General features: G+C 41.2%; 1 protein-coding gene across 2 annotated transcripts; it reads right to left on the minus strand.

Moving 5' to 3' along the window:
• Nucleotides 1-1,751: 1,751 nt before the first annotated feature.
• Nucleotides 1,752-7,717, minus strand: LOC135232922 (endogenous retrovirus group K member 113 Gag polyprotein-like). Of its 2 annotated transcripts, none has more exons than XR_010323538.1 (2): nucleotides 3,738-7,717; nucleotides 1,752-3,433 (listed from the first exon to the last, which is right to left on the minus strand). XR_010323538.1 is itself a non-coding variant. In XM_064294983.1 (2 exons), the coding sequence occupies exon 1, from the start codon at nucleotides 6,489-6,491 to the stop codon at nucleotides 5,562-5,564; it is 930 nt and encodes a 309-aa protein (XP_064151053.1). In that variant the 5' UTR covers nucleotides 6,492-7,717; the 3' UTR covers nucleotides 2,356-3,433; nucleotides 5,058-5,561. The 2 variants fall into 2 exon arrangements, 1 of the variants encoding a protein (XP_064151053.1); XM_064294983.1 differs by having other exon boundaries at nucleotides 2,356-3,433; nucleotides 5,058-7,717.
• Nucleotides 7,718-20,263: the final 12,546 nt, after the last annotated feature.

Raw genomic sequence — 20,263 nt, forward strand, 5'->3', positions numbered from 1 at the left:
TGATGCTCCTTGTGTGGTTCTCTGATTGTTTTTCTAGCCTGCTTCTCATCTTCTTAATAATAAAATAAACTCAACGTTTAAAAAATCTTTATAGTTTCTAGTGAGTTCTCCACACAGTAAGAAATGTCCCCCGCTTGACCTTACAAGGAGCTCCTTTACGTGTACTTACACAGCACATCTTATAGGAACAGGTTTTCACATAATCAAAACTCTGAATCTTAGCCATGAAACCTCACCAGTAATCACTGTGTTCTAAAGGGACTGGTCAATAATTGCCATAATGAGCGTTTTTTTTTTTTTTTTTCCCTTCATGAGCAGTTGGAAGGTAAAGTTTCTTTCTCTATGATCGGCTCTTTATCGTATTTCTCCACGTGCTATGATGTAATAATAAAGCCAATGACCCGTTTTCCTTTATACTGTGGGGTCCTCTCTGTTTTTTGATCCAGACTTATTAGAAACTTGAGTTTATGACCTAGTATATGATATTTAAATGCTACACGTTTTAGTTGACTCATAACTATTACCAGAAATAATATGTCACAATTCAGATAATAACTGAGAAATTCATTCAACTTAGAGCTCTGGTGGCTCAGTAGCTAAGAACTCGGCTGCTAACCAAAAAGTCAGCAGTTCAAATCCACCAGCCACTCCTTGGGAACCCTATGGGGCAGTTCTGCTCTGTCCTATAGAGTTGCTATGAGTCGGAATTGACTTAACGGCAACGGGTTTGATTTTTGAGAGAGTTAGTAATAATAGCTAGAAATTATGTGCCAGATTCTATGCCAAGTAATTTTTAGTCACTATGTCATTTAAAGAAGCCCTGGTGATGCAGTGATGAAGTACTCGGCTGTTAACCAAAAGGTCAGTGGTTCGAACCCATCAGTGGCTCCTCAGGAGAAAGATGCAGCAGTCTGTTTCCATAAAGATTCCAGCCTTGGAACCCCATGGGGCAATTCTACCCTGTCCTACAGGGTCACTATGATTCAGAATCCACTCGATGGCACTGGGATTTGTGTGTGTGTGTCTCACTTAATCTTCCTATCAATTATATGAGGTAGGTAGTATTATCTCCATTTTCAGTGTATCATACTAAGGGTAAGCAAGATTTTGTTACAAGGCTGAAAAGTAGCAGAGTAATTTTTTAATCTCAAGATCTGTTTGATACTGAAGGCCGTATCTTTGGCTGCCATGCCATACTACCTCTCTTTAAAGCTGACTTTGCAACTCAAACATAATTAGGTGGTCTAGTTACTGTTGTTTGCTGCTGCCGAGTGAGCTCCCAGCTCACGGCCACCCATGCGTAATGGAATGAAATGCTCTGCCATCCCCATGATCATTGCAGGCTGGACCTTTGTGATCCCTAGGGTTTTCACCGGCCAGTTTTTAGAAGTAGACCACCAGGCTTTTCTTCCTAGTTCTTACTTTGGAAACTCCACTGAAACGTGTCCAGCATCATAGAAACACACAAGCTTCCACTGACACACGGGTGGTAACTGTGTATAAGATGCATTGGATGGGAATCGAGCCCAAGTCTCCTAAGTGGAAGGCAAGTTATTTTGAGTAATCATTGACTATTTATCTAACACTCACCTTCTCTGCAAGGCTGCGCTGCTTGTTCTTGGGATAAGAAGTGTGTTAGACATATTCTCATAAAGCTTCATTCTAACTTACTTAACATAACATTTAGACGGTGTGTCTAGTTTTAGATGGTGGCTCGTGGCAGAAAAATATTCCACGTGTTGTAAGAATCACTTGCCCTTAAAAGCTTAGACATTACGATAGTTAAAAACTTTAGCTAGCCATGAAACAGACCAACCATTAAAAGTAAATAGGCCTTAGGTAAACAAACTCAAATTAGTTGAGTTCTGTAATCATATCTACTAAATGTGCATGTTCTGAAAACTGATATTACTATAATTTAGTGTTCACATGTAATTTTGCATTTGCAAACATCTCTATAAACGTCTATTACCTTATCATTATGAAAAATGTTAGTACCTCTAGCTTACACCCACAAGAATAATAGCTGTTTTCCTTAAGATTGACAACCATAGATTAAATGAATACCTTTCAAAGGAAATTTGGGAGAGAGGTATACTGCTACACTTGATTTTAGGCTCTAGAGCCCTAAAAATATGCTACCAAGCACTGATTTATTTTGCAAAATGTTACTCACCTGAATGACATGAAAGGCAGATGTTAACTTGCTAAACCCTTTCAGGAAGTGGAAACAGTGAGCTGGGAAGACACAAGTAGTTCCATAATATTGTTGTTGTTAAGAACCATCCCGTCGATTTGTGACCCAGAATGACCCCATGTGCCGGGGGCCAGCCTCAGCAATGAACAGGGTTACCAGAGGAGGGGTAGAGTTCGGCGAAAAAAGAATGAGCGGTAGAGTGTCTTATATTTTCATTCTGCAGAAAAAGAAAGCTCTGCTCTTTATTTTTTACATGGTCTTTTATATCATAAGCTTACAAAAGCATAACATCGCATGATCAATAAAGGGGCAGTACAAGATATAATCATAAACATCATTTCCCAGAGACATAATTTTCCAAGTGACACATAGTACAGTTCCGCATACATACACAAGTACAATGAGTTTTTTGTTTAATTGAAGAGAATATTTTGTTGATATATTTTTACACAAAATAATAATTGACTTCATATTGCTTTACACTTATGCTTAATCTTGCAATACCTTCCACAGTTTTTATAACAATTAATCTTTTTGCAAAATCATTGTTACATAGGCTTTGTCCATCTTGTCCAGGGTGGTCAAGTTCTTGAAGCCCAGCCACTTTGGGTTACGTCATATTGTCCACGATTATGCCAAGGACAATTAGCCCAATCTCTATACCCAAAGACCAGTCAAGCGCAGCAGTGAGCGGGGTGGACGAGAAAGTTGACCTGTAATTGGCTGAGAGATTGGCTGAGAGAACTCACTGCCTTTTGTTTTTCCACTTTTATGGGGTCATGTGTGGGTGGTGGTTTAATCACAAAAAAGGGCCTTGGTAAATACCAGGATTTCACCATCCTATTCTTGTTTTCCATAGTCGAGCTATTTGTTTTTCCCCTAAGACAACTTCATGTTGATCCCCAAGTAACACACGGGCTGTCCCTACCCGAGATTTCACCAGGGGATTATGAGTAGGACGCCCCCCGTCCAAAGGTCCCTAAATCTATAATGGAATTTTATGCTTATACATTCTGCTATATACAGGCTGAAAATGAAATAGAAACATAACACAGATGACAGAGATATTCCTGACTTTTCAGGAATTCTTCGATGTTTATGCTGGGGGCAGTGGGTGCAGAGGGGCCGCCCTTGCAGCCTGGCTCCCAGCATCTCCCCCTTTCTTATTTTTTAATTTCGCCAGATGAAGATCTGAAGCCACCTTTTGGATAGCTTGATTTAAGATTCGGAAGATGACTGGAAGAAAGAACAACAAAATCAAGAATAAACCTAAAGAAATACCCGTGTTTAACAGAATGTTTTTAAGACTATGTTTTTGAATAAAGGAATTTAAGGAATCAATAAATTGTTTGGCTGTTTGAGAAGAGGAAAAATCTTTTTCTGCATTTGTAATATCTTGTATTTCCATATGTAATTTATCAATATTAAAACTCAAATCGGAATGATTCCATATGCCCTGGATATGATTTTTGATTTTTTCCCAATTATGTATGGTAGTATTTACAGGCAGTGGAGTAACACAAATCCATTTGAAACTTACATGGCATCTCAAAGTAAGTCGCACTTTGAGATTAGTGATTTCTTGTCCTATATATAGAATTGCTTCTTCAAGGGCATTAACTTCTTGTTGTAATTTTCTATCAATGGCTTCTTGTGTGGCTAAGGCTAAAGTAATATTTTTACTTAAATTATTTACATAGTTTGCAGTATGAATCTGTTGTGTTAACGCCATAGCAGAAAGTGAAAGAGAAGTTGCTAAAGCTATGAGAGCAGAAATCCCCAGTATTAAAGCTGCTACAAACCGTTTGGCTCGAGATAAAATAGCAGAAGCTTGTTTTAAGGCTTCTAGGCCTGAATCATCATACCAATCTTCTTGTAAATGTACAGGAATCATAATATATTTTGGCTGTTGTAAAATCATCATACTTTCGACAGGAATTGCAGGATTTATACAACTGGTCAATATACAATTTTCACAAGAACTAACATAATGTGTTTTCTTGTTTTCTATAACAATACTAGAGTGATTGTTGCGGCTAATTAATAACACATATGGAGCAGGTACACAAGCTTGAATATCAAAACTCTCATTATTAAAAGGACGGGACAAAGTGACATTGCCGGCAGCAGTTGCCAGTCTCCACAAAGATGGATGTATGTTACCCGTGAAGGTAGAAAGAATAGGGGGAACCCATCCATTTATATGCCAACGATTAACTTTTTGTGGGAGAGGGACTAAGGTATCTTGCCAATTAAAACGATATCGAGCTGATTGTAAAAATAGACGATAATCATCTTCAGGATTTAAAATACTACAATCAATAAGACGTGCAGACATTTCAGGCAAAGCATATACAACTTGTGAATTATACATACAATTTCTCCAAATAGGAAATCCTTTTGAAGGGTCAATCATAGCCCAATCTTGATTGCTCTTAGAATCCTCAGGAGGCGACTTATCACAGGTAGGAAAAAGAGGAGTGTGTACTTTCGGGATACCTTTAAGAAAGTCAGTTTTTTCTGGAAGGATGAGGCGTAGAGCCCATAATAGTCTGTAAGGCTGTTGGTTTTGATTTCCATTAGGTGAGTCAGTAATCATTGATTTGAAGCCAAAAGGAATACAGCCAGGGATAGTTTTTCGCAAATTTCTTAATTGAATACAAATAGGAGGATTATCTGACATACCAGAATAGGAATAATTAGAATTAAAGCCCTGAGGGTTCCAAAATATGGTTTCGCCCCCCAGTAATGCAGAATTATTAGTAAATACAGAGGGGGAAGGATCTTCCCAGGTGACGGGATGAAATATAGGAGGTTTTGGGACATAAGCCCAATGTATATCAGCCGTAACAACACATACCTGACAGGAAATGATAGCGAGCATTGCCACAAAAAGAGTACCCGCATTTACGGGAATATATTGATCCACGGTTAAGGTGTGAGCCAGATGAGTAAGTTTTTTTGAGTTGGCCCCAAGTTGGGGGCTCAGCCGCAATGGTTCGATGGGTTCTTGAATAGGGAGTATGTCTCCGGCTTCTCCACCGCACTTTGTCTCGAGATGAAGAGTTGTTGAGGTTTGTAGAGGGTTGTATAAAGTCAGTGAGAGGGAGTGGAGTAGAAGATGAAGAGGAGGAACTAGAGACAGGCGAAGGTGGGGGTGTAGATGGAGCATTTTCAAGAGACAGATTTCTCAGAAGAGTCGTGAGAGGTGTTAGGTTTGTAAGCAGAGAGGGAGAAAGTGTTGGAGGATTTTTGGTGGTTTTTGGGTCTTGCATGTCTGATGAGTCTGTCGGGTATCCACAAAGGGGAAGTTTTGTCCTGTAGGAAAACACAAGCATAGCCTCTTCCACAAGAGATTAATGGGTCAGGTCTTTTCCATTTTCCATAACAAGAAACTACCCCCTGGTAAGCAGGTTTTTGCCAGCTGATACCAATCATAAGGAGTCATCCAGCTGGTTGACAGAATATCTATTAACGACAATGTGTATGGAGACAGGGGTCCATATTCTTTGCAGGCATTTTTAACCTCCTTGAGGAATTTATAAGAAAGAGGAGTCCATTCTGCATCCTCATCAAATTCCTCGCTATAATGTACTGGAAAGCACAAAGGGAGGGTAACGTCTCCCTCAGACAAGCCTTGTTTTAAGGATGCTTTGATTTTTGATTTTCCTGCCAGAGAAGGAGGTGGGGGAGGTAAAGGTACTCTATTTCGAGGAGTAAAGGTCAATGATTTAACCTCATACTTTGGAGGCTGTGACTCAATTTGCAACTTTCGTAAAGGAAGAACAATATCCTCATCTTGATGATATCTAGCAGCCTCCTCCTCTAGATCGACTTGCTCCTCCGGGCTCAGAGTGTCATTTGTGATTGGATTAGATAGACCAACAAAGGGTGGGGCTGAAGGGGTAGACACTACAGAAGGATGTTTCTGAAGCAGAGGTGTTTCTTCCTCCTCTAAAGTGGGGTCAGAGTCAGGATTGTCTAGTACTTGGAATGCTTTAACAGAATCGGGAGTTGGGTCAAGAGTATCTCTGATAAGCATCCATAATGCAAAAGCATCAACAGGCACCCCCTCAGGACCACATCTAGTATAATGTTTTTGTAGCTGTTCTCCCACAGCTTTCCATATGTCCAAATTAACCGAGCCTCCCTCTGGGAACCAGGGGCATTGTTCCTGAACAAAATGTAAAAACCGAGCTACTTGGCTTCTAGTCACTGCGGTTCCCCTTTTTTTGAGCATACACGTGATGATATCAATAAACAGTTTTCTTTCTGCAGAGGATGTTTGTCCCATAGTGTTTTTCTAGTATTCTCCTGCTTATACAGGGGTCTAACAACTTCTCATATGTTTTGCCTATCTTTCCTTTCCTATCCCCGTCCTCTCTAACGACGGGGTGGCTAAAGGGAGCTTTTCTCCTTTCTTATTTAGCTCTAGGCAACAGCCCTATCTACCCCGAGACGACGTTGCTTACCTTCAGGTCCCTGTTCGGGCGCCAGTTGCCGGGGGCCAGCCTCAGCAATGAACAGGGTTACCAGAGGAGGGGTAGAGTTCGGCGAAAAAAGAATGAGCGGTAGAGTGTCTTATATTTTCATTCTGCAGAAAAAGAAAGCTCTGCTCTTTATTTTTTACATGGTCTTTTATATCATAAGCTTACAAAAGCATAACATCGCATGATCAATAAAGGGGCAGTACAAGATATAATCATAAACATCATTTCCCAGAGACATAATTTTCCAAGTGACACATAATACAGTTCCGCATACATACACAAGTACAATGAGTTTTTTGTTTAATTGAAGAGAATATTTTGTTGATATATTTTTACACAAAATAATAATTGACTTCATATTGCTTTACACTTATGCTTAATCTTGCAATACCTTCCACAGTTTTTATAACAATTAATCTTTTTGCAAAATCATTGTTACATAGGCTTTGTCCATCTTGTCCAGGGTGGTCAAGTTCTTGAAGCCCAGCCACTTTGGGTTACGTCATATTGTCCACGATTATGCCAAGGACAATTAGCCCAATCTCTATACCCAAAGACCAGTCAAGCGCAGCAGTGAGCGGGGTGGACGAGAAAGTTGACCTGTAATTGGCTGAGAGATTGGCTGAGAGAACTCACTGCCTTTTGTTTTTCCACTTTTATGGGGTCATGTGTGGGTGGTGGTTTAATCACAAAAAAGGGCCTTGGTAAATACCAGGATTTCACCATCCTATTCTTGTTTTCCATAGTCGAGCTATTTGTTTTTCCCCTAAGACAACTTCATGTTGATCCCCAAGTAACACACGGGCTGTCCCTACCCGAGATTTCACCAGGGGATTATGAGTAGGACGCCCCCCGTCCAAAGGTCCCTAAATCTATAATGGAATTTTATGCTTATACATTCTGCTATATACAGGCTGAAAATGAAATAGAAACATAACACAGATGACAGAGATATTCCTGACTTTTCAGGAATTCTTCGATGTTTATGCTGGGGGCAGTGGGTGCAGAGGGGCCGCCCTTGCAGCCTGGCTCCCAGCACCCATGTGACAGTAAAACTGCTGCATAGGCTTTTCTAAGCTGTAATCTTTACAGGAGCGGATTACCAAGCCTGTGGAGTCGGAGTAGGTTTGAACTACCAACCTTTTGTTTAATGGCCGAGTACTTAACCGGCTCCTCTTTAGTAGAAAACGGGGAGAAAGTTGCTCTCACAAACCCTGCCTGAAATCACTGTAGCAGTGGATTCTCAAAGGGAGCAGCACCCTAAGGAAAAAACCACTTCATCCTCAGATATGTAATCTAAATTGGTTAAGTAAGAGAAAGTCATTCAAGAAATAGTTCCTTAGCACACACTGTAATATGCTCTGTGCTATTACCAGTCACTTTAGCCAACAGACTAATTGCAAATCCAGGCTTCGCATCTCTTTGTATCTCATTCTTTTCAGCTTTAGAAATCTGATATTATTTTCTTAGGGAGTTGTGAGGTAAGGACTGATGACAGAAAGAGAGAAAGAACCTGTCTTAGTATCTGACACATACTATGTGTTACCCATTGCCGTCGAGTTGATTCCAACTCATAGTGACCCCATAGGTCAGGATAGAACTACCCCATAGGGTTGCCAAAAAGCGCCTGGTGGATTCGAACTGCCAACCTTTTGGTTAGCAGCTGAGCTCTTAACCACTTTGCCCCTAGGTGCTAGTAAACATTAATCTCCATTCCCAGTGAAATAAAGGTGTTCTGATTCCTTCCTCTCCCCACCCCCATGTCTACCTACCCTGCTATTTTGATTCTAAGACTGTATATTTTGGGGCCATGATTATTAATATAAGCATTTCAATCACAAATATATCAAAATTCATGTGTCTTCACTGAAAAACTATATCCAGAGTTAACTCCATTAAACCAACCTCTTGATCAACTTTCTCTACTGTAAAACACAATTTTTTTACATTTTTTACTTCATTAAAATAATTTCCACCAAGATAAATTGTTTTCTGTGTACCTTTTGTACCAACAATTTGATTCGTAGATTAGCTCTTTGATTAATATCAATTTTTCTCATTATAGCTTCTATCATTGTAAGTTTTCTTTTGTGCCACTATTTCTACAAATCAAAATTTCTTAGGCCAACATTTTTCAATCTAAATTTCCTTGAGATTTAATTACCTATTTATTAGACATGCCCATAAAACAAAATGAGACTAAAGGGGCACAGCAGCCCAGGGGCAAGAACTAGAAGGCAAGAGGGGACAGGAAAGCTGGTAACAGGGAACCGAAGGTTGAGAAGGAAGAGTGTTGACATGTCGTGTTGACATGTTGTTAACAAATGACATAAAAAAAATATGTGTATTAACTTTTTAATGAGAAGCTAGTTTGTTCTATAAACCTTCATCTAAAATACAATTTAAAAAAGAGAGAGAGAGAGAAGAAATAAAGCATTCTGGTACCAAAAAAAAAAAAGATAAGATCCATTATTCCCTTCTTTCTCTTTCCGTGGACTCATGATGCTGTTTGGCTAAACGGGGGACTAGCCTTACTCTCCTTTCAGGTCTTGGCTGTAGAAAGTATTTTGTTTTTCCACATGAATCTAACCATTTTAATCCAAGCAAGTGTTGCAATGATGGTGACATGTCCCCTGGACATTGCGGCTCAGCAGACATAGCTGTTTCCAGGTCCATTCTTTATTCTCCTGAGGTCTCTCTTGGAAGCACCATCTGTCACCATGGCTGCTGGCTGCCAGCTTCAGGAAGGGACATTTGCCAGCTCAGAGATGAGGTACCCACCATCATTAGTGTGTGCCTGAAACTATAGATCTAGAAGACACAAACTGGCTGAGAGGTAAAGCCCATACTAACTAGGGGTTAGCTGCAAGGTTTCTCCAAAGCCACCCAAAGCAAAAAAAAAAAAAAAGGCTAAAAAAAGAACATCTCCCACAGACCAGCTGCTGGGGTCTGTTTTTTGCTCCTGTGACCCTGTGTGGAGTGTGTTGGAAATCAGCTGTGCACACACCGTGCACACAGGACAGAGCTCCAGCGCTCATATCCGCAGTCACCGACACGAAGCAAATGGAAAATGGAACGGTGGGTAGTCTTACCATCAAAACTGTAATGTGACTGGTGGGTCTGCTTTCCTGGAAAAGAAATATTGCAAAGAACATTATTTCTACATTGTTGGCTTTTAAAAAATCTTCACTCTACAGTCACAGACCTTTTCCCAAATTCAGGTATTCATTGATCTGGTAAACTATGTTGCTGATTAGCCATGAGGAATGAGGAAATAAAGCAAAAACAAAACTAAAAAACAGTAACAAGACGTTGGCTTGAGTTCTACCGCTCAATACTGCGTGACCTTGAACATTAAATACAGCTCTCTGAGCTTGCCTTTACTCTCCTTTAAAATGGAGATAAGTACTCATACTTGTTCCAGATTCACCAGGTTGTTGTGAAGTTCAGTTGACCTAATGTGTGTACAAGCAGTTTGTAAACTGCAAAGCACTATTAGCCATGACTGGAGTGGTTACTAAATCATTGATTGATTATATTGGGAAAATACATAAGTATAACCAAAGACCTGTGACCTCATGTAGAGAAGTGCTCCTCTGAAGTCCCATTTCTCTAAAGCCTGGCCCCAGTGTCCACTTGCAAGCCTTGTCTATTCACACCCCCGCCCTCGCTGAGGTGATAGGCAGCAGGTCGGACAGATCTTTTAATTTTTTTTACTCATTCACTCAAAGAGTCTTTATTATGTGCCTTCCAGGATCCAGGGCTTTGCTGGATGCTGGGAATATAGGTGTCAATAAGCCAGACCTGCAACCTGCCCTCACATAGGTCATAGTCTAGTGAGGGAGACAGTAGAAAAGTCAGAAAAATGAAGTGTGTGTGTGCGCGTGAGAGAGAGAGCAATTACTCCATAGTGTGTTAAGTGCCAGGAAGGAAAAGACACAGTGGTGTGGGCCCCCTCACCACAGGGATGTCTTCCATGAGAAGTGATGTCTAAATTTCTTGAGCAGAGATCATCAGTCAAAAGATCCTCATCGGAAACCAAGTACTAGGCAACTAACTTACCCACAAGGCACAGACGAAAAAGGCATCTAAAAGTAACCTTCCCCATCCCTGCTGGTGAAGAAGAGAGGCCCACGCTGCAGGTACAGGCTCCTTTGAGAGCACAGGGGGGCTCTTACAGTGTATTAACTTTGCCTCCTCACTGCACTTGGTTGAACTGAGCAACTTCCTTCTGAATCTCCGAGGGAACCAAGGGTGGGCTTCTCTGAGACAGTTAGAAGCTGTCCTTTCTCTCACCCCTTTGCCTGAGGCTAAATTCCTCTCTCGTTTTATAACCCATACATTCACCAGCTTACAAGGAGTTGAAAAACAGTTACTGTAAACTTTGAAATCCAGTCAAGAAAGAACTTCTTTCCAAAGAGATGTCAAAGAGAAAGAAGCAATCAGAATGATATATGAAGATAAGCATTCCACTGCACCGTCGCACCATGCTTGTTGTAATTCGTTCTGTCATTTAACTTTTCTTTTAAAAAGTCAGTGAGATAAAATTCAGATGGGGGAAATGTGGTCCCTGTCCTTTGATTTTGAAATCCATGTAGTGGTCCTTGTCCGTGCTGGGAGCTGCCTCCAGGGCAGGGTCAGCCTGAGACATGCTAGGGCCACGTGGACTAATAAACTGATGTTCCTGAGAACTGGTGGTATTTAAGTATAGTCACGCGTGACTTGGTATTTAAGTATAGTCACGCGTGACTTAATGTTCATGATACATTCTGTGAAATAGGATATTACGTGATTTGGACATTGTGTGAACACCATATTACATACAGGTGTGCAAACACTATATTATGTACAGGCAGTTCTCAAATTACGAACAAGCTCCGTTCCTAAATCTGTCTTTAAGTCCAATTTGTACATAAACAGATACAGTTGATATCTAACATCAGTTAGTCAAATGTTTGTCTTAGTACATAGTATACGTTTCTATGCATAAAAAACATTAAAGAAACTCTTCCAGGTACATATCTTTAACATGATAACATAGTAATAATAATAATGTTTTGATACATGTCGAGAAGCAGCACCCATTTGTTATTACGAACAGTGCTACATACCTCAAACTTTTAACTTAATAGGCTTTACGGGGGGTGGTTCGAAACTATGGGTTGTACGTAAGTCAAACATCCATAACTCGGGGACTGCCTGTACTTAGCAAACTTTATGGGATAGTGTCGTGTACTTGCATTGACTAAATAGCCAAAATACTGTACACATACAGTACTGTATTTCCGCTAATGTATCTGGCAATGTAATATAAGGGTTAAGTAGGTTAATACCGTGAAATACTATATATTGTTGTTGTCGTTGTTCGGTGCCGTCGAGTCGCTTCCGACTCATAGCGACCCTGTGCACAACAGAAAGAAACGCTGCCCGGTCCTGAGCCATCCTCACAATCGTTGTTATGCTTGAGCTCATTGTTGCAGCCACTGTGTCAATCCTCCTCATTGAAGGTCTTCCTCTTTTCCGCTGACCCTGTACTCTGTATACATAATATAATTGTAAATAGCTATACCCCATTCTTTAACTGGGCTTGCTGAACTCTATTATAATCTTATGAGACCACGAACGTATATGAGGTCAGGATTATACAGACACCACCCTTCTGTCAGTTTTTCATACTGTGGTGGTTTGTGTGTTGCTGTGATGCTAGAAGCTCTGCCACTGGTATTTCAAATACCAGCAGGGTCACCCACAGTGGAAAGGTTTCAGTGAAGCTCCCAGACTACAACAGACCAGGAAGAATGGCCTGGCAATCTGCTTCCAAAAATTAGCCAATGAAAACCCTGTGGATCACAACAGAATATTGTCCAATATAGTGCTGGAAGGTGAGCCCTTAGGTGGGAGATGCTCAAAAAACACAGCAGCCAAAACAATGGGCTCGAGCGTGCCAGTGATCATAAAGATGGTACAGGACCAAGTGACATTTCATTCTGTTGGACATAAGTCAGAGCGAATTCAGTGGCAACTAACAACAACAACATATGTACATATAGTGTAAAGAGTCAGATTGTTTTATAAACTCTGTTACTTAAAAACAGCAGTCCTCCAACCTCATCCCCTCAATGATTTTTATGTCTCACAGCTGATTTGGGGGGAAAGTTCTTCCACGACCCTAAATAGCATCTTTGTATTGCTACTCTTCTCCAGCCCCTTCACTCATACACACCTTTCCCATCCTTCCAACCACCCAAGACAGTTCCAGGACGATTTGGGTTAAATTGGTATGTAGTGTTCACCTTATAATGACTATGTGAATGCTATTCAAACTACCAAGCCAAAAACCAAACCCAGTGCCGTCAATTCCGACTCATAGCGATTAAACCCTGTTGAAAATTATAACTACTTTTCCTTCCTGCTCATTTTCTGTTTACTTTGCAGTTAATAATAGTCTGTTTCCTCTTTGTTTTAGTTTTTTAAGTATTTATGATGAGTTGTCTTTGTCAGTGATCTAAATCCCCTCTCAAAATATTCGGGTGTATCCAATATGCCTGAGTCTCTGAAGACATATATCCCTGCGCCTTCGGAACTGTTCTTTAAACCCGCTGCACAACCATCAACCTGCAATTTCCATTCAACATCATCCGGGGGATTTCCTTCTATCTCACCTGTATGGGATCTCCTGATCCTTTGATACTATAGCTTTCTCTTTCTTAGTTTATGCCCTTATTGTGGTAGAACACACCCTCCAGAAACAAATTGCTAAGAAATATATATATAGAAAAAATGGTTCTCAGTAATATCCCCAGGAAGATAAAGAAACACACTGCATCCATGAAATAAGAACCAACTTCTATATAAAAAAGAAATGCTTAGAATATACATATATGTGTGTGTACTCAATAGAGGAGTTGCAAAGAAAGTTTTAAAATCTGTTGATTCATTTATCCTAAGTAGTGATAAGTGACCTTTCCTTCTACCACGACTCCTCTGCAGTTTTTCAGGGCCTCATCATCTCTTGTCCAGATTACGACTACAGTTATTTAACTGGTTTCCATGGTTCCTATCTCCCCCTCTCCAATTTTCCCTCCAAAGTACTACCAGGATAACTTTCGTAAAGGGATCATCTAATCCACCCACTCTACTATTTAAAATTCTTAAGCGATTCCCATCACCACCAGCACAAAGTACAAATTTCTTAGTGTGGCCCTCGAGCCCATCATGACCCAAATACTCCATTGCTTAAAACTTACCCCCATTTCTCCACTGTCCTGTTTTTATGCTGCATCCTAGCCAGCAGGAACATTGAGCTTCCCTTCACTGGCCCATCCTGTTTTATAACTCTCTAAGTCCCTGGGTGGTGCAAACAGTTAATATGCCTGGCTGCTAACCAAAAGCTTAGAGGTTGGAGTCTATCCGGAGGTGCCTTGGAAGACAGGCCTGGTGACCTACTACCTAACAATCATCCATTGGAAATCCCATGGAGCACATTTCTGCTCTGACAGACAAGGGTCACCATGAGTCAAGGCTGAATCAACGGCAACTGGTTTACTGGGTTGGCCTTTAACTATATTGTTTTCCATTCCTGAAATGCCTTTCCTTCTTCTGTCTCTCTGGAAAATTGCTACAGTATTCTCAGAAATCCTGGTCCAATGGTTCCTCCATTCTGCTGTCTTCCCTCGCTCCCACCCTCCATTGTGTTTCCAGAGCAACCTGTGCACGTTTCAATACAACATGCATGCATTGTCTTATAATTGGCTGTTCTGAACTGTGAGCTTCCTAAGGGCAGGGCGTGGGCCTGCTCCACAGGAGTTGCTCTCTGAAGAGTAAGTTTGACTGGTGGTTTCAGGTGCTTCTCTCCATGCCAATTACTGAGCCTGGCAGTCCTCCAAGTTTTATGGGAACTAATCTTGAAAGTCCAATACTCTGCAATTCTGCAATTTCTTTTGTTCCCTCTAGAGGCTCCTGCTCAGGAGACCACATTCAAGGAACGGCGTTCTCTTTCATTGTTACTTCCCAAAGTCCTCATTTCAGACATCATCATCACCGAAGCAAAGCCTGGATCCCGGGAAGCTTTTATAGTAAGAACAAATCTATTCGCCTCCAGCAGTTCTTGGCCAAAAAACGACTACATTATTTTTATGCAGATAACGCAGCCTTCCACATTTTGCTGTAAAAAATTAGCATAGCGCACTTACAAAGATACCTGGGGGTGGGGCGTGGCCACAAACAAATGGAGAAGACCCACGTTATTTCCGTCAAATTCCGGTAAGCCTGGCAAGAGGCATGTTCTGAATAACGGCAACTGGTGTCATTACTGAAGGAGCCTTAGTGGCACAGTGGTTAAAGCACTTGCCTGCAAACTGAAAGGTCGGTGGTTCGAATCCACCAGGGAGAGAAAGATGCAGCAGTCTGCTTCTGTAAAGATTTACAGCCTTGGAAGCCCTATGGGGCAGTTAGTTCACTCTGTCCTATAGGGTTGCCATGAGTCAGAATCAACTGGACGGCAACGAGTTTGGGGTTTTTGAGTTGGTGCTATTATTAAGTCTACTCGGTATCTCTTTAAAAGGATTTGAAATCTCTAGGGTGTGGTGGGAAAAGGAAGTCATGACTCACAGATTTTACCAAAATCCTGCCATAATAAGCAGAGAAAGCTTGTTGACTAGGTTTCTAAATACAGTAGACTTCTTTCTTTCTCTGGTCTGTTCGGGGTAACAACTGAAGCTTTCTTATTGAGTGAGGGTCATGAGAGGCCCTGGGTGCTGCCTTTTTTAATATAAAACAAGGAAAATTACATTTGGTCTGTTCTTGGAGAAAACTTGCACAGAATTTTCTTTTGCAAGCTGGCTTCTCAAATCTCTTGACCCCTTTCCCCCCATCACAGCAATCCCAGATATAGCCCATAGTGCCTGTGAGCATCACCAGCTCACTGAGACATTGACTGGTGGAAAGGAGAATAGGAGCATAGCACTGGGGATCTGAACAGGGCCTTTAAAATCATTATCTCGTTAATATCCTTCCCTCTTAGAAGAAGAAACTGAGCTCCTGATGGAGTAAGTCACTTGCCTGAAATAAATTTCTTTGTGGCAGAACTGGGGATACTGTCCCATCTCCTGACTCTTGTCCTAGGGATCCCTCCGCACCCTACAGCACCTTATTTTCAATTTGGCTTTAACAGGGCCACTATTGATTTCTACTGGCCTTGTCTCCTCTGGTTATTTCTACAGCTGCTCTGAATCTGATCATTGATTTCCCACCTTAAATATTCCTGCTGGTCTCAAGTTGGTAGGAGTTATCCTTTTGCAAACTATCTTAAGAGTTCTTTCTAGCCACCTTTTTCTGATTCCGTCAGTGTAGAATTCCAGATTAAATGCAGTTTCATTCCGGTAAGTCTCTGTGATTGGGCCAAGTGTGAGTTGGGGGCAGATCTTCCAACTACTGTGAAGAAGCAAAACCAGAACAGACCTGAATTATTAAAATTTGGGTGAACCGGAACAGGAAAAGTTATGGGTCGAAACCCTGGAATGGGAGAGTGACACTTGAGATTGGATTATTAGCAAGACGGCAGAGAGAAGCACACATTCAAAGCAGCACGGCCGGCTACCATCTTTGAGGGAGGCATTGCTGTTTATGCCTCTGCTGAAAACCCAGTGGGCAAGAGATTTGGTTGCTAAGCAGCGTGTATGCTGCCCTTGCTTTCTAAGACAGAGTTTCGAGCAGGGCTTCCACCCATAAGTTTTCCCATTCCCGTTATGTTTGGGTTCATCCAAATTTTTTAAAATTTGGACCTCTTCAGGTTTCACTTCCTTGGCTGTGACTGAAATGAGAAGAACTGGTTCTGAGCCCTGATTGGGAGAACAGACATAAAGGAAGATGGAGAAAATGGAAGAAGAGGGAGGAGATTGTAAATAGGAAGGTTAAAAGTAAACATAGTAAAATAAAAAGGGTTTGGTAGAGAGGATTTCAGTTTAAATTTCTACAGAGATAACTGAGTGACGGAAACGTTTTGACTATGCAGGATTCATTCCCCCCCCCCAAGAAAAACAACTTTTCTTGTCTTATTTGTGACTACTTTGGTTGAAAGCTTGAAATGAAATATTTTTTAAGTCAATCACAATGATACCAGCAGAAAGTTTGAAAGAAAAGAGTTTGGACTCTCATATTTAAATTGACACAAGGCTGTGGTCAAAATGAGCTTCGCCCCCGTTTATAGACTGATTCTGAATAAATTGCCCATTTACTGTGTGATCACAGAGAAATAGAGCTCGTTAGCATGGACTATTTGGCGTGGAATGGTTTCTGATCCATTCTGATGGAGACTCCGTAGGTAGCACTCTTCCTTCTGAGTCAAGATGGAACCTCTGAGCCAGCATGGAACCCAGAGGAAAATGGAAATGTCTTGTGGTCATTAAAGAAGCCCAAACCCATTCTTGCGAATGATGGGGGTGAGATACTACCACACTGGCCACATTTCCGCTCAAGTAATTACAGCCTCCCACCACTTAAATCCCCTCAGTGATTTCAGTTGGATACATTATCCAGTTTCTAGCCCATCAGCTCAATCCAGCCTTCCACATGTTCGATTCTTACCCATCTTTTAAGGTTCTGCTTAAATACAAACCAAAAAGCCAAACCCGTTGCCATCGAGTCAACTCCAACTCGTGATGACCCTGTAGAACAGAGTAGAACTGCCTTACAGAGTTTCCAAGGCTGTAATCTTTATGGAAGCAGACTGCCATATCTTTCTCCACACACAGCAGCTGGTAAATTCCAATCACCAACATTTTAGTTAGCAGCTGAGCAGTTAACCACTGTGCTACCAGGGCTCCTCACCTATATGCAACCTTCCCGGAATCCCCACCCCCACCCCTTTGCAGGGAATAATTCCTTTGTCCCGTGAATTTCGCCTGTCTCCTTTGCCTTGTTCATGCTCGTAGCTGTAGCACGGCAAACAGCCTTTCATTTCAGTCCTGCAGTTCTACCTTTTTTTTTTTGGTGACCGGACTCAACAACTTCTAAGGAAGGTATTAAATATAAACCTTTTTTTTTTTTTTTTACCACTTAGTCCTAATCCAAGATAAACTCTGAATTTCTTGCAGTCTAGTGACTCTGCATATGAAACCAGTTATCACCAAGTTTACTCTGACACGTGGCAACCCCATGTGAGTCAGAGTAGAGCTGTGCTCCGTAGCGTTTTCAATGGTGCACTTTCACAGGTAGATCACCAAGCCTTTCTTCCAAGGCACCTCTGGGTCAACTCAAACTGACAACCTTTCGTCTACCAGCTGAGTGTGTTAACCACTTCCATCACCCAAGGCTCCCTTTTTAGATATATGGAGTTCCTGGGTGGTGCAAACAGTTAACATATACGGCTGTTAACTGAAAGGTTGGCACTTGTAGACTACCCACAGGCACCTCAGCAGAAAGGTCTGATGGTCTACTTCCAGAATATCAGCCATTGAAAACCCTGTGGAGCACAGTTGTACCCTGACACGCATGGAATCACCTTAAGTTGGAGTCGGCAGGACAGCAGCTTTGTATATAACTCATTCAATGTTCGTTTTTTTTTGGGCATTGGCCTAGGCACTGGTCACATAGCAGTGAACAATTACAAATTCTGTGCTCTCATGGATATAATAGACAGGCCCCAACACAGTACCTGGCACGTAGCAGACATGAATATCCATTGTTTGTCTAAATTGAGTGCTGAATAGAGTAAGAGTCGTCTTCTTGAGGGCAGAGAGTATGTCTCATTCATCTTTGTATGCCTTGTGTCTAATGTAGGTGTTCAGTAATGAAATGGGATGATGTAGTTGTGGCTCACACTGTAGACCGTGGAGAAAAAGATCTTGTTCAGTTCTACTGAGGCTGCGTCAGTTGCCTCTCTCCTGGAATGCTTCCTTCTTAGGGCGCTTATCCGACAGTATTAAAGCTAAACTCCTCATACTCACTCACTGGGTCTCAGTTCATCCATCTATAAAATGAGGCGGTTGAACCTGAGAAATTCTGTGTTTTATGATCCGATTTTTCTTTCTTTCTGCTTAGCCAGGCTGTCACCGAACCTTTCTTGCCTTTCCTCCTCACTTGCCTGGAATCTGTACTTCTAACCCTCTCTTTAGCCAAGCCTCCAGATAAGGATTTTGATCGTCCACGATATCCTGTTTATTCTTCTATGTAAAAGTCACCACAACCCAAAAATCTTATCGCCGTGTGCCTTTCACCTTGGAAAATAAGCAGCCTCGTAAGGAAAGAAACATCGTGTTTTAAAAATTCAGAAGGCTACTAAGAATACTTAGACATTACGGAAAGTATCATAATTACATGACAAAAACAAAAACAAATGAAAAAAGTTCAACGTTCTCACACCCTACTGAGGGAAAATTCTGTGTTTTGCTTTTTCGGAAAAGAGAGATTTTATGTCCCATTTCGTTAATTTTTTTTCTGAGAATATAAAGTCCTATCAAGTCCACCAGTTGCTCCTTGGAAACTCTATGGAGCAGTTCTACTCTGTCCTATAGGGTCGCGCTATGAGTCGGAATCGACTCGACAGCAGTGGGTTTTTGGTGTTTATCAAGATCAAGGTCAATATTGTTGTACTGTGTTTAGTATAGTTTTCCTTACAACTTTGGACATGTTTTAAAAGCATCCATTATCTCACTATCGGATTTCTTCTTAGAAATAATCAAATCAGACCCACTTTAATAATATGACCTCGGTATCTTAGTTGCTATTTCCATCATTCACATATGGGGAAGTGATAAAAAAAAAATTAGGTATTAAATTATATGATGTAGAATCTCATTAAATACCCCAATAGGGGGTAAATTTCTACTTCCCAACTTTATTATACAGAGTTTTAAGATTTATTTTTCTAAAAAAAAAAAAAAAAGCTGTTTATTTGAATCTATGAGAATTTCTTTGTCTTTGCAGAGAGATAGAGCTTATGCATGACGGGAGTGGGCCTCTGAAGTCAACCTGATAGAGTTTCATTCCTGATTCTGCCACTTGCTGGTCTGGATGGCCTTGGGCAAGCTGTTTAACCTTTCTGAGCTCCAAGATTTCATCACTAAAGATATTTGTATCTGACTTGCATGGCTGTTTTTAAGATTACGGAAAATGCATATGAGGCACTTAGTGTATGCCTTCTACACTGTAGGGAGTCCCTGAGTGTTGCAAACGGTTAACACACTCGGCTGCTAACCGAAAGCCTGGAGGTTCGAGTCTACCCAGAGGTGCCTTGGAAGAAAGGTGTGGCGGTCTACTTCAAAAAAAAATCAGCCATTGAAAACCCTGTAGAGAACACTTCTACTCTGATACATGGGGTCTCCCTGAGCCATAATCACCTTGGTGGCAACTGGGCTGGTCGCCATAGTTACTGGTTACATAATAAGTGCTCAATAAGTGATAGCTTTCTTTTTTTTTTTTCATTATAGGACAGAGTAGAACTGCCCCATAAGGTTTCCAAGGAGCACCTGGTGGTTTCAAACTGCTGCCCTTTTAATTAGCAGCCATAGCTCTTAACTACCAAGCCACCAGGGTTTCCTCTATCATCATTATAAGTTTAAACTAGTCATGGCTGACC

The sequence above is a fragment of the Loxodonta africana genome, chromosome 12 (assembly GCF_030014295.1).
Source record: "Loxodonta africana isolate mLoxAfr1 chromosome 12, mLoxAfr1.hap2, whole genome shotgun sequence".
NCBI classification, from domain to species: domain Eukaryota; kingdom Metazoa; phylum Chordata; class Mammalia; order Proboscidea; family Elephantidae; genus Loxodonta; species Loxodonta africana.